At 38.9% G+C, this 18735-nt stretch overlaps 1 protein-coding gene and 1 long non-coding RNA gene across 2 annotated transcripts in view; both read right to left on the bottom strand.

Moving 5' to 3' along the window:
• The window catches only part of LOC120097780 (uncharacterized), a 37279-nt gene that overhangs the window by 6527 nt on the left and 12017 nt on the right, over positions 1-18735 (bottom strand). Inside the window, exon 2 of the long non-coding RNA NR_190524.1 lies at positions 7878-8032. This is a non-coding gene — a long non-coding RNA (uncharacterized LOC120097780). The remainder of the gene's footprint in view (positions 1-7877; positions 8033-18735) is intronic.
• Or2ad1 (olfactory receptor family 2 subfamily AD member 1) lies at positions 2920-3858 on the bottom strand. The gene has a single exon (NM_001000106.1). The coding sequence runs from the start codon at positions 3856-3858 to the stop codon at positions 2920-2922; it is 939 nt and encodes a 312-aa protein (NP_001000106.1).

Genomic DNA, 18735 nt, shown 5'->3' with positions numbered 1-18735 from the left:
TTTTATTCTTTACCATACCACAGTGGTAGCTAATCTTTCTTCCTATGGAAATTGGACAGCAGATAGCTCCCTAGATTTCATTTGTAGTTTTAAGGGGGCAAATAATAAAGTAATTTTCACAAACAACAATCAAAAAGCAGTGTTTAACAGCTCTGAGTAAGGCCTCTAAGGATGCATCTATGTGGAAATTATGCTTTGTAGATGCCACCACCATGGCTTTCAGTCTGAACAGGTACAGTTAGAAACAGAAGTGAGAATCCATGCACTTGTATATCAGTTGCCTTCCTCACCTTCTCAACAGCAGGTAAAAATGCTAGTATTGGAAAATTACAAGATTATCTATCAGCAGGATGGCTCCAAAGTCCACAAGCTGCTGTCACATGCAGTGAAAGGGTACACACCTAAACCTTGAAAGGCTTCAGAAACCAGGGAGTATGGAGGCCTATCATGGGGGGGAAGGTTGACATCCTCTTAGGAACGGGGGAGAATGGGATGAGGAACTGTTAGAAGGCAGACCAAGAGGGGGATAATTACTGGACTGTAAAATAATATTAAACATAATTAAAATAAATAAAATATCCAATAAAAAGATAATTAAATAATAATTAACTAAGCTGGTAGAAAGTAGATAGGTAAGAAACTAGATTATTCTAGGACAAAGGAAAGTTTTATTCATAGATCCTGGAAGAGAAACTTACAGGAAAGGTTTTGAGAAACCAAATCAAAATTGCTCTTGCATTCTTAATCCATGGCACGATACTTTGTCTGGGGTAATATTTTAGTGAAAAGATTTAAAAAAGTTAATTAATAGGCAAGTAAATAGAGTTATGTGTAGCTGACATTACGTCCATGTGCAACAAACATCATATATATATATATATATATATATATACATACATATAAAACATATGTAGTAGATATACACTCCTGAAAGTACTGTTTTTCATACCCTTTAATATTCTCTAGCATGGCTTTTTACTGAGAGCAGATAAATTACATTATTACTGACTTATTAGATATGAGTACTTTTAGTTGACAATTGTTTTTTAACAAATAGGCATTGATGTTGAGTAGACTCACAGAAACACATGGAAAGCCAGCTGCTCATAAAGATGCTATTCTGACCACCTGTCAAATGACAATGTGGTCATCGCATCCTCAGGCCTCCTTCTCCAGACCTATGGCAGACTGTGGTGGTGAAAGATAACAAACCAGGAATGCAACCATGGGTGGTGCAAAAATTAGAAAAAAACAACAACAACAACTGGCAGACATATGCTATTTACAAAGGTATACTGCAGGGCACATGGTCAACACTGCCTTCACAGCCCACCTTTGGGTTGTCTGCTACATTTAGTTAAGATATAATCACATCATTTCCCCCTTATCTTCCTTCAAATCCCTTCTTGATCCTTTTGGAAATCATGGCCTTTTCTCCTTTGATTGTTATTGTTACATATGGACACACACAGACACAGACACAGACACAGACACAGACACAGACACACACACACACACACACACACACACACACACACACACACACACACCTGCTCTCAATATTCTTTGCCTGTCTGCCATTCTTTTTCTGGAACTGGGACCCGAGGAGATTTCCTCCTTCCATGTTAGCATGTGTTCTGGTACTGTACTCTAGGAAGGTGAGAAATCTCTGACTGTCTGAAGTTCTGAGTGGGTGTGTGCTGTTGGCATGGCTACAGATATTACAAGGACTTCAAAACTTCCAACCCATAGGAAAATAATAAAGCCTTCCTCCTCAGGGGTTCATGTATGCAATGTGTGCAAAAAAAATGTCCACAATAGCTTTCTCCTAGTCCTCTGCAAATTTATGGCATGAAGATTGCTTCCCTACAGTCATGCCTCTTTCTGGCATTAACTAAACCTGTCTTCTTGTTCAGCTCTAAGTAATAACCTTGCTTCTTTGTTTATCTGTCTGTATAAACCCTACCTTTGGTTCTCAGACTACTGAAACAATGGAATCCAAGAAATAGGGATTTTCCTAAGAATCTCACGTTGAGCAAAGGAAAAGAGTGAAGACTATTGCCAACCAGAGGAGTTTGTTTCCTGAAGAGAGATTTCACTCAGTTCTGACAACTTGCCACACAACCTTATGGGAGAAATCAGCATGATGTTAATGCTGGGTAGGCCCATACCTCAGAAATTCAAAAGCCAGAAATAAAGACAGAAGATGACAGCCTCCTTATAACAATAGCTATGGACCAAGCAGTGACCTGATGCCATTAATTCTCATGGAGTACACTATTGGTGCTGAGATTCTGGACTATAGCCATAGTGCCACCACGCTCTTGCAAAAACAAGTGTCAACAATGAACTGTGCATGCTGACAGGAACTTACTTTTAGAATTTAAATTTTGGAGAATTTTTAAGAAGAAGGGCCTTAAATATAGATCCTACAGTTTTATTGGTACTACAAATATGGGATAATAGATTAGTAGAATAGCAATGACAATAAAAATGGATGGATTTCTGCTATCTTTAGATATCTCAGTTAACACACAAGAACATAAAACATGATTCATTGTTTTCATGTGGCCACTCAATCCACTTAAACCCATATAAAGGGGACAAAAGCTTAAATATTTGTGAATAGCTACCTCCTACTACTTCTCCTTGTTCCCTCTTCCCTCCTCCCTCTTCATAATTGCTTTTCTCATTGATCTGATAAAACACCTGAACATACACAGCTTAAAAAAAGAAGTGTTTATTTTGGCTCCAGTTTCAACACATCCACTGCATCATAGTGAAAGCCAACACTGTGCCTGAGAAAATTCTAGGTACAAGATGATGCCAGAGGGTTAGTCCTGAATTGACTGATTGCACTACCTATGAAAAGGGCCAAGCTCTATCTCCACATTCTGGTTGAATATTTTTCCATTGACCTCACACTTTGGCAGAATGCTTGCACATTCCTAGAATTCTCTTCACTGCATTCTTTACATCTTTGTTTCTTAAGGTATAAATCAAAGGGTTAAGACTGGGGATGACAATGGTGTAAAAAAGGGTAAAAAACTGTCCTTCCTCATGGGATACGATATTTTGTGGTTTCATGTACATATAAATGAGTGTTCCATAAAACAGAGTTACTACCGTGAGGTGGGAACCACATGTATTAAGGATCTTTCTCCACCTTGTCGCCGACTTGATCTTCATCACAGCTTGAGTAATAACTGCATAGGAGATGACAATTAAAGATAGAGGTACTAGAAGAAATATAACTCCAAGAGTAAACACAACAATCTCAATTACTCTGGAATAAACACAAGCCATCTTGATCAATGCTGGCATTTCGCAGAAAAAATTATCCACTTCCCGGTGCCCACACCTTGGCAACTTCAAAGTCAAGGGACAAAGAATTAAGGCACTGCCAAGACCACCCAACCAGGCTGACAGAACCATCTTCTGGCAAAGAACAGGATGCATTATTACTGTGTAGTAAAGAGGTTGACAGACAGCAGCATAGCGGTCATAGGCCATCACAGCCAAGAGGAGACATTCTGTCGCTCCCAGATCCAGGGCAAAGAAGAACTGGAGCGCACAGCCTCCATATGTAATAGACTTCTTTGGGCCCCATAGATTTACCAACATCTGTGGGACAATGCTAGTAGTATAACAGAGGTCCACAAAAGACAAATTAGATAAGAAGAAATACATGGGAGTATGGAGCTGAGAGTCCAGATAGGACACTAGAATAATGGTTGTGTTTCCTACCAGAGTCACAAGATAGAAGACAAAGACAACTGCAGAGATAATGTGCTCCAGTTGGGGTTGACTGGAAAATCCCAGAAGGATGAAGTCTGTCTCGGAGCTTGTGTTGTTCATTTCCTTTGCTCCTTTGGAAAGACTAGGAAATGATAGTATAATAATCAAAAAAATTTCAGCCTTGGGTGGAATGGAAAGACTCTGACTTTTGTCATGAGGGTCTAAAATTCATGCATCTGCATGTGTCTTCTCATTACACCATATTTTAAACTATTTTTCAATGACCAGAGTTTCTTCATAGTTACTTGTAGCCAAGTGTTTCTACAATGTTCTGAACTCTGTCTTTGTGCACTAGAAATCATTAAAAACTATGAGTATGCCATAACATCTCACTTATGGTTCTGTGTGTTTTGATTTTGTGTTAAAGCATGACAATTATAAAAGTGAGAGTACATACTTTATATGTTATATATACATATATAATATATATAAACATGTGTGTGTGTGTGTGTGTGCATGCACGTGTATGTGTGTGTCAGGGCTTTAAACTGTTACCTGTGCTGGCCTTGAATCACCATACCCTGCTGGCATGGAAAAGACCTTGAAATTTTCCCCTGGAACTATGGCATTTATCACTTGATTGTGATTAATCTTTCCTTTATCAAAGGAACTGAGCTTCAAACAAGCTTTTTAATATTTTACATGCTCCACCACTTGATAACAGAATCACTTTTTCTTATATTCATTTACAAATGCCTGCATCCCCACCATTATAATTATAATAATCACACCACCTCCTCTTCTATGTTCTACTCTGTTCAACATCATAGGCTTTGTGCTTTCTCTGTATCAGCTTTGATGTTCACTACACTTTTTTGCGATTGCTGGTGATATGTCATTGTTTGCAAAGAAATGATAACCTTTTTAAGTATTAACCTTTATGTTTTCACCCCATTTTAATAAGTATTGTACCCTGCATTCTGCTTTACTTTTCAGATTCAGGGTTAAACATTGAACTAGTTCTAGAATCTTTCTGCCATCACAGACACAACAGCTTCCGGTTATCCAACCACTCTACCGAAGTAGCCAGGCAGATGATAAGCAAGAGATAGTTCATAGGATAAGCATCGAGGTGACTGTCCTCAAATTCATCAATCATGAATGGGTTTCTGGTTACTATGCACCTCATAATGGAAAAACTATCACCTAGTTACCTTTAGAAGAGAATAAATAGGGAATAAAACAGTCATCAATCTTACTATTTCTGATTTATGTGGCATATCCTTACAAACATGCAATGTTTAGTCATACAATATCTTTTTTGTCAGTGAGCTTTGACCATGAACATTAGAACTAGAGTTTCTTATATTTATAGTGTTCTTAGGGGCATGAAAAATAAAGACTTGTGTTCATTAAAATAAGATAGGGATAAATTGTCATTGTATAAACCTTAGTTAGAGCATGAAAATATTTTAATTATAAAAAAGGAAGATTTATTCACAAATTACATGGATTGAAAATGTAGTTTTCCTAGTATGAATGTGTTAATTACCTGAGTATAAGATTTTTATATTAGTAGAATGTCACTGAAGTCAAGCATAGTGCTTAGATGAGTTTGTTTTCTTTTCTGTTTTCTTTTTCCTTGGGTGTGATGCTTTTTGAGACAAAGTTTTATAGCTCAGACTGACCCTGAACCTGCTATGTAGCCTTGAATTCCTGATCTCTCTGCCTTTCTCAAGTACTGGAATTGCAGGAATGTGCCACCACCCCTTGATAAATTTCAAGCAATTTTCATGACATTAAATCTCAGGCACAAACTTTACTCTTGGGCAGTAATTTAACCTATTTGAATACTAAGCTCTTTGTATGTGAAAAAAATGTAACTATGTTCACTTCTTTAGGTTATTGAAACTCATGAAAGTTCTAAAACCTGGGCTTACATTTAAATTACATTTAAAAGAACAGACTACCCACACTTCAAACAAGCATTATTCTCCCTGACCCCCTCATTTTTTGCATTACTAGTTTTACATGACAGTTTAGAGTTAAACTAAAATGTCTTGATTTTTTTAACCTGGCTTCTAAAATGTACAAATGTACTTCTATGTGCAACACATAGTACAATATGTATGCTGTGCAGAGAAACCTTGGGGCAGAAGTCTTCAGCTCCCAAAATGCAGTGATTACAAATTACCTGGGGTCATTGGACTTCTTAAAGCTGAGAATGTTCAGAATTTAAAACACCATGACTTCTAAAGTGGAAACAGATCTCAGAAGTTGTGACTTAGCCTTCTGCAGCATAGATATCTTTTCCAGAAAGCTTGCAACAACTCCTACTGCATATGAGCAGTGAAGGGAATCTGTGTTCTCTCTAAGTGGCGCCTAATACTTAGACCAGGCACAAACTCTCCTTCTGGAAGTCTCGGCACTGACCCTTTCTTTTGATTCCTAAATTAACAGCAGTAATAGTCTATTCACCATAGCTTCACATCTAAAATGGCATTTATTAATAAGTAAAGCAGATGCAATAGTGAAATAAGGAAGATGACAAGTAGATAAACAGTCTATAACTAGGACACAGGCAAAAAACAGTACAACCGCCCCAGAAGCCTTCTCTACATCTCACTCTTTATAACTCTTTCTGAACCATCCACCTCCATGATGCTTACTGGGTGATCATCCTTACTTTTCATTTTATTAGATTAAGCATGTAAATATAAGTGTATATTGGGTCATTTAACTTATCAAAATATGGAGGTTCAACAAGATGGCTCAGCTTTAAAAGGCCCCTATCTGACAAGTCTGAAAACCTGAACTTCATTGTCAGAACCCACATAATAGTGAAAAAAGAGAAGCAACTTTCAGTAGTTGTTCCTTGGCCATATGCCTAACACACAAACATACACGCACATACCATACAAAAATAATAATAAAAGCATTAAATATATTTTGTTTCTTTTAGCTTCAGAAGCTATTATCAAATAAACTCTTTGATTTCTCTTTGCACACAGAGCACTTTACCAGATGTTCCTTTTGCTGTGTGACCTTGAACTGGTTTTGTTGCTTTCCAGGGGCCAGCAGGGTTCATCCATGGATTAAATTATGAAATCAAGGTTGAATGCAAAGCTGTAAAGAGGCAGCACTACAGAAGAAAGCTGGGATCATCTGTGATCCCCGTACCTTGCTAAAACACATGTCAATATTTTAGATTCAAACTTTACTGGCTCTTCATAAACCTTGAATCACCCGAGACCCTGAGCATCCTTGTTAAAAATGCCCAGCAGAAGTGCTCATGGTAATTTCATGTTGTAACTTAAATATGGCATTGTTTTAACATGTTTGTGTTTTAACCATTCCATTTGTCAATTTAGAGGCCTTTGACCTCAAATTTTGGGTGTTTTTTAACTTTAATGTGAAATGAGTATGATTTTTTTTTTTTGGTTCTTTTTTTTTTTTTTGGAGCTGGGGACCGAACCCAGGGCCTTGCGCTTCCTAGGCAAGCGCTCTACCACTGAGCTAAATCCCCAACAATGAGTATGATATTAAAAATGAGAATTAGAACACTACTTGAAGGCATCAGTGGTAAAAGGGGGGCCCACTCCATTTAAAACAAAGCTGGCGTGTCATGGGTATATTTCAGTTTCCAATTTAATGTATTATTTCATTTACTAAGTTACGTGAACTAAGCATACCTGGGCATAATTTGATATATATAAGTTTGAAACTGTCTTAATACTCAAAACATGTTAAGTGATAACTTATTTATTACTGATAAACCCAGAGGAATGCTGTTGTCATACAAAGTCCAAACAGGAAAAGATAAGGTCAAAGGGAGTTAAGATCCTGGGATCAGACAACCCGTACAACTACTGCCTCCGGGGTCTGCTGCTCCTTTACTGTATGAACTCTCTCAGGCTGATTGGCTTTTATACAATCTTGGTTTCTTTCACCAGCAGTTGTCAAACAGCCCCTGCTTGTTCCATACTTGGAGAAGGTTTACATAACAGAGTAAATCTAGAATATTTATCACAGTGCTCGGTGCCTGAAGATCATCAGAAACATCAAAGTACACAAACTAATCTGCTCCACTGAGGCCTACACTGATTTCTTTTCTGTTGCATGCAGCAGCCAATACTCACCGAGGACAGGATAATTAGAATATGTTTCCAGCCAGGGATAGTCTGAAGTTATTATGTTTTTCTCTAGTTCAAATGTGCCCATGTTCCCACTTAAGATGATCTCTCCTTTCGTTAATATTGCAGTGAAAGTCCTTGTGCATGAGGATCTGAAAAAGCTGAAAGTAAAGTTGCATGGACTACCAGCCTTATTTATATCAATCCCACAAAGGCATTCGTACTTAAAAGCAACAGTTGGACTAAGGTTCAATAGTAATAGTATCGATTTAATTTGAGTGGCTGGATTAAAATTAGATCTGAAGACAATTTAAGAATCAGTGAGTCAGTCTTGGCTAGCCATTTTTGTTACAATATGTGAAACTGTTTATGGCATCTTTTTACTCATTATTACACTTACTGTTTTGTATGAGGACGCTGTGTTCTTCAACTTGTATTCCAAGGCTACTTGACTACAGCAAGGAAGTACTTGTGCACAACCCTAAAGGCTACTCTGTTGGTGTGGTTTGGGCCCGAGGGGATTGGTGTCCCACAGAGGTGATTAAGGAAATTTATGACTATAGTCAGAATTCTATCCACACAACCATTTTATGATGAACTCCCTTAAGACAATGCTTTCACCTCTTCTTTTTGTTTTATACTTCAAAAACAATTATATTTCAAAAGAAATTAATTTCATTGATAGATTTAAATACATAGTATTAAGATTATATTAAAAATCAGAACTGTGAGATTTCTATCTATGAAGATTAATACATAATTTGAAATGTCTTTTGATCAGTTGGTATCAGGTCGAAGAACTTGTTACCTAAGTGTTCCAGCTAAAGAACGGAAAATGGTTGATCTCTTAATGTATTTCTGAAGTAATCATACTAATTAGTAATGAGTTATATCATCCTTGTTCCATTGTCAATGAATAACAATGAATAACAGATGAGAAAAAAATTTGGCTTTGGTCCCATATCCTTTTTACAAGTGAAAATTCTTGAGGCTACCTTCAGTTTAATGACTGGAAATTTAACACTAGCTGAGAGCCTCCTGCCTTCCCACTCTTGCCTCATTCCTATCTGATTCATATGAAATCATAGTGATGAATCATGTTCATTACACTCTTATGTTAAAAAGAATACATAACTTACCCCACACTCATATGTGAGTGCTTAAATAGCCTTCGTTCATAAGCTTATTTGCTTTGAATTTAAGCAAAGAAATCATAGTTTATGGCACTCTGGAGGATTTTCTTTTTCTCACATAATAGTTTTGTCAGATTTATTTGGTAAGTTGTATCTAGCTGTGACTCACTGACCATTGGATGAGCATGTAGTTATAGACTCCCTTGTGGATAGACATTCACACAGATTACAGTCTTTAGCTTATGTGAATGGCTCCATGATGAGTGATTTCATGTAAGTCTAACTGAACACACACTCAAAAAAGTCGTGGTATCTGTGCCTAATATAGGGAAATTTCTGGTGTATGGAATATGTTAGAATTCTCCAAAATAAATTTCATCAGTTTGTCCTACACTTATCACATAGAGATTATTCTATTGATCTACATATTCTTCAGCACATAGCATGATAGACATTCAAATTATTGCCAGTTGAAATGTTATAAATGCTATCTACCTGTGGCCTTGTTGTGCTGTGGGATTCTGATAAAAGAGTCAAGACATCAAGGTTTCCTCAGGAAAAAGGTGTTAATGTCAAGAAGACTTGAATGATTTCTTGTTCATAAAGAACCCAAATGATAGGGGCTGGAGAGATGGCTCAGAGGTTAAGAGCACTGTCTGCTTTCAATTCCCAGCAACCACATGATGTCACAACCATCTATAATGGGATCTAATGCCCTCTTCTGGCACATAGGCATATATGTGAATAGAGCACTCATATGTATAAAATAAATAAATAAAAGTCTTTTAAAAAGAAAAAAGAAGAATCCAAATGGTTAAAAAGAAAAGGGAATGTGCTCTATTCACATATAGCGCTGTATAAAATAAAGTCTTTAAAAAGAAAAAAGAATCCAAATAATTAAGAAAAAGTGGGAGCGAGGGTGATCTTTTCTTCTTTGACTCCATATCTAGTAATTCACTGATTTAAAAAAAAAAATTAAGCTTGGATTCTAAGGATATCCTGGATGTAGAGAAAAGGAGGGACAATGGGGCATGTAGCAAGGGTTCCTGTAAGCATTTTAGCAAAGACTAAACCACATAGTAACTTTTGTGTCCTTTCCTCAGGGTCTCTGGAAAGGCATACTAAGTATGGCTGGGGTTGTAGTCAAGGTTAATATATATTCAAGAACAGTGCTTGACCTGCATGGCTGTTTTTGTTTCCCTTTTCTCTGGCTCTTAGGGCCCTTAACTGTCTTTGATGCTCGATTCCCTTGAGGATCAATGTGCATCATCCTGGCTTATGTTCCTACAGCATCATCACATGGGTGGCTGGTTTTTCCTTCATTCAAGGCTTCAATAATGCCAGAGACAGACCTTGTCACCAATGAGACTCTGTAAGATGTGATCAATGTAAATGCAGATATGACTGCAATCAACATATACCTTTAAAAATGATTTTAACAGGCTCAGCTCTCCAATCAAAAGACAGAACTGACTGAAAGGATTAAAGGCAAAACCCATCCTTCTATTGTCTACAAGAAAATCATCTTAGCTTTAAAGACAGGTACCATCTTAGATTAGACTGAAAAGATGGACAAAATTTCTCCAAACAAATGGAATTAGGAAGCAAGTAGGCATTGGTATTCTAATAGCTGATAAAATAGACTTTAAGCAAACAAACAAAAAAAAAAAAGAGTCAAGGAGCCAGAGGAGTCAAGGACAACACAAGAAGACCTACAAAATCCTGGCTCAGGACTCACAAAGACTAAACTACCAATCAAAGAATATGCAAGGACTGGGTCTGAGGCCCCAACATATTTGTGGCAGATGTGCAGCCTCATCTTCACGTGGGTCCCCTAACAATTGGAGTGTAGGGGAAGGGGCTGTCTCTGACTCTGTTGCCTGCCCTTGGATTCCCTTCCCCTACCTGGACTGCCTGGTTGGGCCTCAGTGGGACAGGATGTGTTTAGTCCTGCTAGGACTAGATGTCCCAGGGTGCAGTGGCACCAAACAGGGGCATCCCCCTCTCTGAGGAAAAGGGGGGTGTCATGAGGGGAGGGATTTGTCGGGGCAGGACTAGGAGGAAAGAAAAGAGGGGGCTGCTATTGAAATGTAATAGAAATAATTAATTAAATAATTAATAGACAAACAAGGTCACATCACTGTAACCAAGGGAACAACTAACCAAGAAGACATTACAATACTAGGTTTATATGTGCCAAATTCTGGCTCATCCAATTTCATAAAAAGTATATTACTCGATTAAAGACACATATTAATATTAACCTATGAATAGTAAGTGGCTTCAGTAACCCACTTCTTACAATCAGATCATCTGAACAAAAACAGAGAAGCTGGAGAGATGGCGTGATAGTTAGTACTTGTTCTTGTAGAGGACGGGATTTGAGTCTCAGAATTCACAACCATCCATAACTCCAGCTCCAGGGAATGCAGCACCTCCATAGGCAAGCACATGATATACAGACAAACATGCAAGCAAAACACTCATACACATAAAATAAAATAAATATTTAAAAAATAAAAAATATAGGGGCACCAGTGGAAGAGGAAGTCCTTAATCCTGCCAAGGCTGGACCCCCAGTGAACGAGATTGTTGTGGGGAGGGCAGTGATGGGGGAGGATGGGGAGGAGAACACCCATATAAAATGGGAGGGAGAGAGGCTAGGGGGATGTTGGCCTGGAAACCAACATTTTGAAATGTAAATAAGAAATACCCAATTTAATAAAGATGGAGAAGGAAAAAAAGCTCTCCACAAACTCAAGAAAATAAAAGAAAATAAAAAATAAAATAAAATATCAGAATTAAATGGCATTGTACATCAAATGGACTAACAGATATCTATAAAATATTTGACCCAAACAGCACAGAAGTGTCTCTAAAATAAACCCCTTCCTGGTTCACAAAACAAATGCTAATAACTCAGAAAGATTGAAATGAGTCTAGGTATCCTATAGTGCAATAAAACTTACAACAAACTAATCTCTAGTAAGTATAGAAATCTATAGACATTAGTCAATTCATTATTGGATGATGAATGAGTCAAAGAAGAAATCAGGAAGAAATTTAAAAGGGGAACACCCGTATTGGGGAGGGGAAGGGGATGGGAGATTATAGACAGAAAACCGGGAAAGGGAATAACATTTAAAATGTAAATAAAGAAATATATCTGATAAAAAATAAAATTCAAAAAAATAAATATAACTATAATTTCATCTAAAAAAAATTCTACCCTGGTTGCTGCCGCCACAGAGAGCCCGTGGGCAGCACCCCGCGAGCAAACTTGAGCCTCGGGACCACAGGTAAGACCAACTTGTCTGCTGCAAGAAAGCTGCCTGGTGAAATCGGGACACACAGAGGCAGAATTCCTCTAGGACCGGGCACGTCCTGGGTTTACCGGAAGTCCCACACCCGCGGATCCTGGCCCGCAGCAGCTCTCTGCTCCCAGACCCCGTGGGAAAGAGACCTCACCGCCTGGTAAGGTGGGCACTCCTGAGGCTGCAGAGCGGAAGACACCACCAACATTGCCCACCCCTGCCCACATCCCTGGCCCAAGAGGAAACTGTATAAGGCCTCTGGGCTCCCGTGGGGGAGGGCCCAGGAGCGGCAGGACCCCTGCCTGAGACACCGCAGGAACCTGAAGGAAACAGACTGGATAAACAGTTCTCTGCAGCCAAATCCCGTGGGAGGGAGAGCTAAACCTTCAGAGAGGCAGACAAGCCTGGGAAACCAGAAGAGACTGCTCTCTGCACACACATCTCGGACGCCAGAGGAAAACACCAAAGGACATCTGGAACCCTGGTGCACTGAAGCTCCCAGAAGGGGCGGCACAGGTCTTCCTGGTTGCTGCCACCACAAAGTGCCCGAGGGCAGCACCCGCGAGCGACCTTGAGCCTCGGGACCACAGGTAAGACCAACTTTTCTGCTGCAACTGACCTGCCTGGTGAACTCAAGACACAGGCCCACAGGAACAGCTGAAGACCTGTACAGAGGAAAAACTACACGCACAAAAGCAGAACACTCTGTCCCCATAACTGGCTGAAAGAAAACAGGAAAACAGGTCTACAGCACTCCTGACACACAGGCTTATAGGGACAGTCTAGCCACTGTAAGAAATAGCAAAACAAAGTAACACTAGAGATAATCTGATGGCGAGAGGCAAGCACAGGAACCCAAGCAACAGAAACCAAGACTACATGGCACCATCGGAGCCCAATTCTCCCATCAAAACAAACATGGAATATCCAAACACACCAGAAAAGCAAGATCTAGTTCCAAAATCATTTTTGATCATGATGCTGGAGGACTTCAAGAAAGACGTGAAGAAATCCCTTAGAGAAACACAGGAAAACATTAATAAACAACTAGAAGCCTACAGAGAGGAATCGCAAAAATGCCTGAAAGAATTCCAGGAAAACATAAATAAAAAATTAGAAGCCCATAGAGAGGAGACACAAAAATCCCTGAAAGAATATCAGGAAATCATGAATAAACAAGTAGAAGCCCATAGAGAGGAGACACAAAAATCCCTGAAAGAATTCCAGGAAAACACAATCAAACAGTTGAAGGAATTAAAAATGGAAATAGAAGCAATCAAGAAAGAACACATGGAAACAACCCTGTATAGAACCAAAAGAGAGACAAGGAGCTGTAGATACAAGCTTCACCAACAGAATACAAGAGATGGAAGAGAGAATCTCAGGAGCAGAAGATTCCATAGAAATCATTGACTGAACTGTCAAAGATAATGTAAAGCGGAAAAAGCTACTGGTCCAAAACATACAGGAAATCCAGGACTCAATGAGAAGATCAAACCTAAGGATAATAGGTATAGAAGAGAGTGAAGACTCCCAGCTCAAAGGACCAGTAAATATCTTCAACAAAATCATAGAAGAAAACTTCGCTAACCTAAAAAAAGAGATACCCATAGGCATACAAGAAGCCTACAGAACTCCAAATAGATTGGACCAGAAAAGAAACACATCCCGTCACATAACTGTCAAAACACCAAACGCACAAAATAAAGAAAGAATATTAAAAGCAGTAAGGGAAAAAGGTCAAGTAACATATAAAGGCAGACCTATCAGAATCACACCAGACTTCTCGCCAGAAACTATGAAGGCCAGAAGATCCTGGACTGATGTCATACAGACCCTAAGAGAACACAAATGCGAGCCCAGGTTATGGTATCCTGCAAAACTCTCAATTAACATAGATGGAGAAACCAAGATATTCCATGACATAACCAAATTTACACAATATCTTTCTACAAATCCAGCACTACAAAGGATAATAAATGGTAAAGCCCAACATAAGGAGGCAAGCTATACCCTAGAAGAAGCAAGAAACTAATCGTCTTGGCAACAAAACAAAGAGAATGAAAGCACACAAACATAACCTCACATCCAAATATGAATATAACAGGAAGCAATAATCACTATGCCTTAATATCTCTCAACATCAATGGCCTCAACTCCCCAATAAAAAGACATAGATTAACAAACTGGATACGCAACGAGGACCCTGCATTCTGCTGCCTACAGGAAACACACCTCAGAGACAAAGACAGACACTACCTCAGAGTGAAAGGCTGGAAAACAATTTTCCAAGCAAATGGTCAGAAGAAGCAAGCTGGAGTAGCCATTCTAATACCAAATAAAATCAATTTCCAACTAAAAGTCATCAAAAAAGATAAGGAAGGACACTTCATATTCATCAAAGGAAAAATCCATTAAGATGAACTCTCAATCCTAAATATCTATGCTCCCCATACAAGGGCACCTACATATGTAAAAGAAACTTACTAAAGCTCAAAACACACATTGCACCTCACACAATAATAGTGGGAGATTTCAACACCCCACTCTCATCAATGGACAGATCATGGAAACAGAAATTAAACAGAGATGTAGACAGACGAAGAGAAGTCATGAGCCAAATGGACTTAACGGATATTTATAGAACATTCTATCCTAAAGCAAAAGGATATACCTTCTTCTCAGCTCCTCATGGTACTTTCTCCAAAATTGACCATATAATTGGTCAAAAAACGGGCCTCAACAGGTACAGAAAGATAGAAATAATCCCATGCGTGCTATTGGACCACCACGGCCTAAAACTGGTCTTCAATAAAAATCAAGGAAGAATGCCCACATATGCTTGGAAATTGAACAATGCTCTACTCAATGATAACCTGGTCAAGGAAGAAATAAAGAAAGAAATAAAAACTTTTTAGAATTTAATGAAAATAAAGGTACAACATACCCAAACTTATGGGACACAATGAAAGCTGTGCTAAGAGGAAAACTCATAGCGCTGAGTGCCTGCAGAAAGAAACAGGAAAGAGCATATGTCAGCAGGTTGACAGCACACCAAAAAGCTCTAGAACAAAAAGAAGCAAATACACCCAGGAGGAGTAGAAGGCAGGAAATAATCAAACTCAGAGCGGAAATGAACCAAGTAGAAACAAAAAGGACCATAGAAAGAATCGACAGAACCAAAAGTTGGTCCTTTGAGAAAATCAACAAGATAGATAAACCCTTAGCCAGACTAACGAGAGGACACAGAGAGTGCATCCAAATTAACAAAATCAGAAATGAAAAGGGAGACATAACAACAGATTCAGAGGAAATTCAAAAAATCATCAGATCTTACTATAAAAACCTATATTCAACAAAACTTGAAAATCTTCAGGAAATGGACAATTTCCTAGACACATACCAGGTACCGAAGTTAAATCAGGAACAGATAAACCAGTTAAACAACCCCATAACTCCTAAGGAAATAGAAGCAGTCATTAAAGGTCTCCCAACCAAAAAGAGCCCAGGTCCAGACGGGTTTAGTGCAGAATTCTATCAAACCTTCATAGAAGACCTCATACCAATATTATCCAAACTGTTCCACAAAATTGAAACAGATGGAGCACTACCGAATACCTTCTACGAAGCCACAATTACTCTTATACCTAAACCACACAAAGACACAACAAAGAAAGAGAACTTCAGACCAATTTCCCTTATGAATATTGACGCAAAAATACTCAACAAAATTCTGGCAAACTGAATCCAAGAGCACATCAAAACAATCATCCACCATGACCAAGTAGGCTTAATCCCGGGGATGCAGGGATGGTTTAATATACGGAAAACCATCAACGTGATCCATTATATAAACAAACTGAAAGAACAAAACCACATGATCATTTCATTAGATGCTGAGAAAGCATTTGACAAAATTCAACACCCCTTCATGATAAAAGTCCTGGAAAGAATAGGAATTCAAGGCCCATACCTAAACATAGTAAAAGCCATATACAGCAAACCAGTTGCTAACATTAAACTAAATGGAGAGAAACTTGAAGCAATCCCACTAAAATCAGGGACTAGACAAGGCTGCCCACTCTCTCCCTACTTATTCAATATAGTTCTTGAAGTTCTAGCCAGAGCAATCAGACAACAAAAGGAGGTCAAGGGGATACAGATCAGAAAAGAAGAAGTCAAAATATCACTATTTGCAGATGATATGATAGTATATTTAAGTGATCCCAAAAGTTCCACCAGAGAACTACTAAAGCTGATAGACAACTTCAGCAAAGTGGCTGGGTATAAAATTAACTCAAATAAATCAGTTGCCTTCCTCTATACAAAAGAGAAACAAGCCTAGAAAGAAATTAGGGAAACTACACCCTTCATAATAGACCCAAATAATATAAAGTACCTCGGTGTGACTTTAACAAAGCAAGTAAAAGATCTGTACAATAAGAACTTCAAGACACTGAAGAAGGAAATTGAAGAAGACCTCAGAAGATGGAAAGATCTCCCATGCTCATGGATTGGCAGGATTGATATAGTAAAAATGGCCATTTTACCAAAAGCAATCTACAGATTCAATGCAATCCCCATCAAAATACCAATCCATTTCTTCAAAGAGTTAGACAGAACAATTTGCAAATTCATCTGGAATAACAAAAAACCCAGGATAGCTAAAGCTATCCTCAACAATAAAAGGACTTCAGGGGGAATCACTATCCCTGAACTCAAGCAGTATTACAGAGCAATAGTGATAAAAACTGCATGGTATTGGTACAGAGACAGACAGATAGACCAATAGAGTAGAATTGAAGACCCAGAAATGAACCCACACACCTATGGTCACTTGATTTTTGACAAAGGAGCCAAAACCATGAAATGGAAAAAAGATAGCATTTTCAGCAAATGGTGCTGGTTCAACTGGAGGTCAACATGTAGAAGAATGCAGATCGATCCATGCTTATCACCCTGTACAAAGCTTAAGTCCAAGTGGATCAAGGACCTCCACATCAAACCAGACACACTCAAACTAATAGAAGAAAAACTAGGGAAGCATCTGGAACACATGGGCACTGGAAAAAATTTCCTAAACAAAACACCAATGGCTTACGCTCTAAGATCAAGAATCGACAAATGGGATCTCATAAAACTGCAAAGCTTCTGTAAGGCAAAGGACACTGTGGTTAGGACAAAACGGCAACCAACAGATTGGGAAAAGATCTTTACCAATCCTACAACAGATAGAGGCCTTATGTCCAAAATATACAAAGAACTCAAGAAGTTAGACCGCAGGGAAACAAATAACCCTATTAAAAATGGGGTTCAGAGCTAAACAAAGAATTCACAGCTGAGGAATGCCGAATGGCTGAGAAACACCTAAAGAAATGTTCAACATCTTTAGTCATAAGGGAAATGCAAATCAAAACAACCCTGAGATTTCACCTCACACCAGTCAGAATGGCTAAGATCAAAAACTCAGGGGACAACAGATGCTGGCGAGGATGCCGAGAAAGAGGAACACTCCTCCACTGTTGGTGGGATTGCATACTGGTACAACCATTCTGGAAATCAGTCTGGAGGATCCTCAGAAAATTGGACATTGAACTGCCTGAGGATCCAGCTATACCTCTCTTGGGCATATACCCAAAAGAGGCCCCAACATAGAAAAAAGACACGTGCTCCACTATGTTCATCGCAGCCTTATTTATAATAGCCAGAAGCTGGAAAGAACCCAGATGCCCTTCAACAGAGGAATGGATACAGAAAATGTGGTACATCTACACAATGGAATATTACTCAGCTATCAAAAACAACGACTTTATGAAATTCGTAGGCAAATGGTTGGAACTGGAAAATATCATCCTGAATGAGCTAACCCAATCACAGAAAAACACACATGGTATGCACTCATTGATAAGTGGCTATTAGCCCAAATGCTTGAATTACCCTAGATGCCTAGAACAAATGAAACTCAAGACGGATGATCAAAATGTGAATGCTTCACTCCTTCTTTAAAAGGGGAACAAGAGTACCCTTCACAGGGAATAGAGAGGCAAAGATTAAAACAGACACAGAAGGAACACCCAGTCAGAGCCTGCCCCACAGGTGGCCCATACACATACAGCCACCCAATTAAACAAGATGGATGAAGCAAAGAAGTGCAGGCCGACAGGAGCCGAATGTAGATCGCTCCTGAGAGACACAGCCAGAATACAGCAAATACAGAGGCGAATGTCAGCAGCAAACCACTGAACTAAGAATGAGACCCCCGTTGAAAGAATCAGAGAAAGAACTGGAAGAGCTTGAAGGAGCTCGAGACCCCTTATGAACAACAATGCCAAGCAACCAGAGCTTCCAGGGACTGAGCCACTACCTAAAGACTATACATGGACTGAACCTGGACTCTGACCTCATAGGTAGCAATGA

Source organism: Rattus norvegicus, chromosome 17 (genome assembly GCF_021556685.1).
Source record: "Rattus norvegicus strain SHRSP/BbbUtx chromosome 17, alternate assembly SHRSP_T2T, whole genome shotgun sequence".
Classification (NCBI taxonomy): Eukaryota; Metazoa; Chordata; class Mammalia; order Rodentia; family Muridae; genus Rattus; species Rattus norvegicus.
The sequence above is the reverse complement of the archived record's forward strand: the minus strand, read 5'-3'. Positions and strand labels throughout refer to the sequence as shown.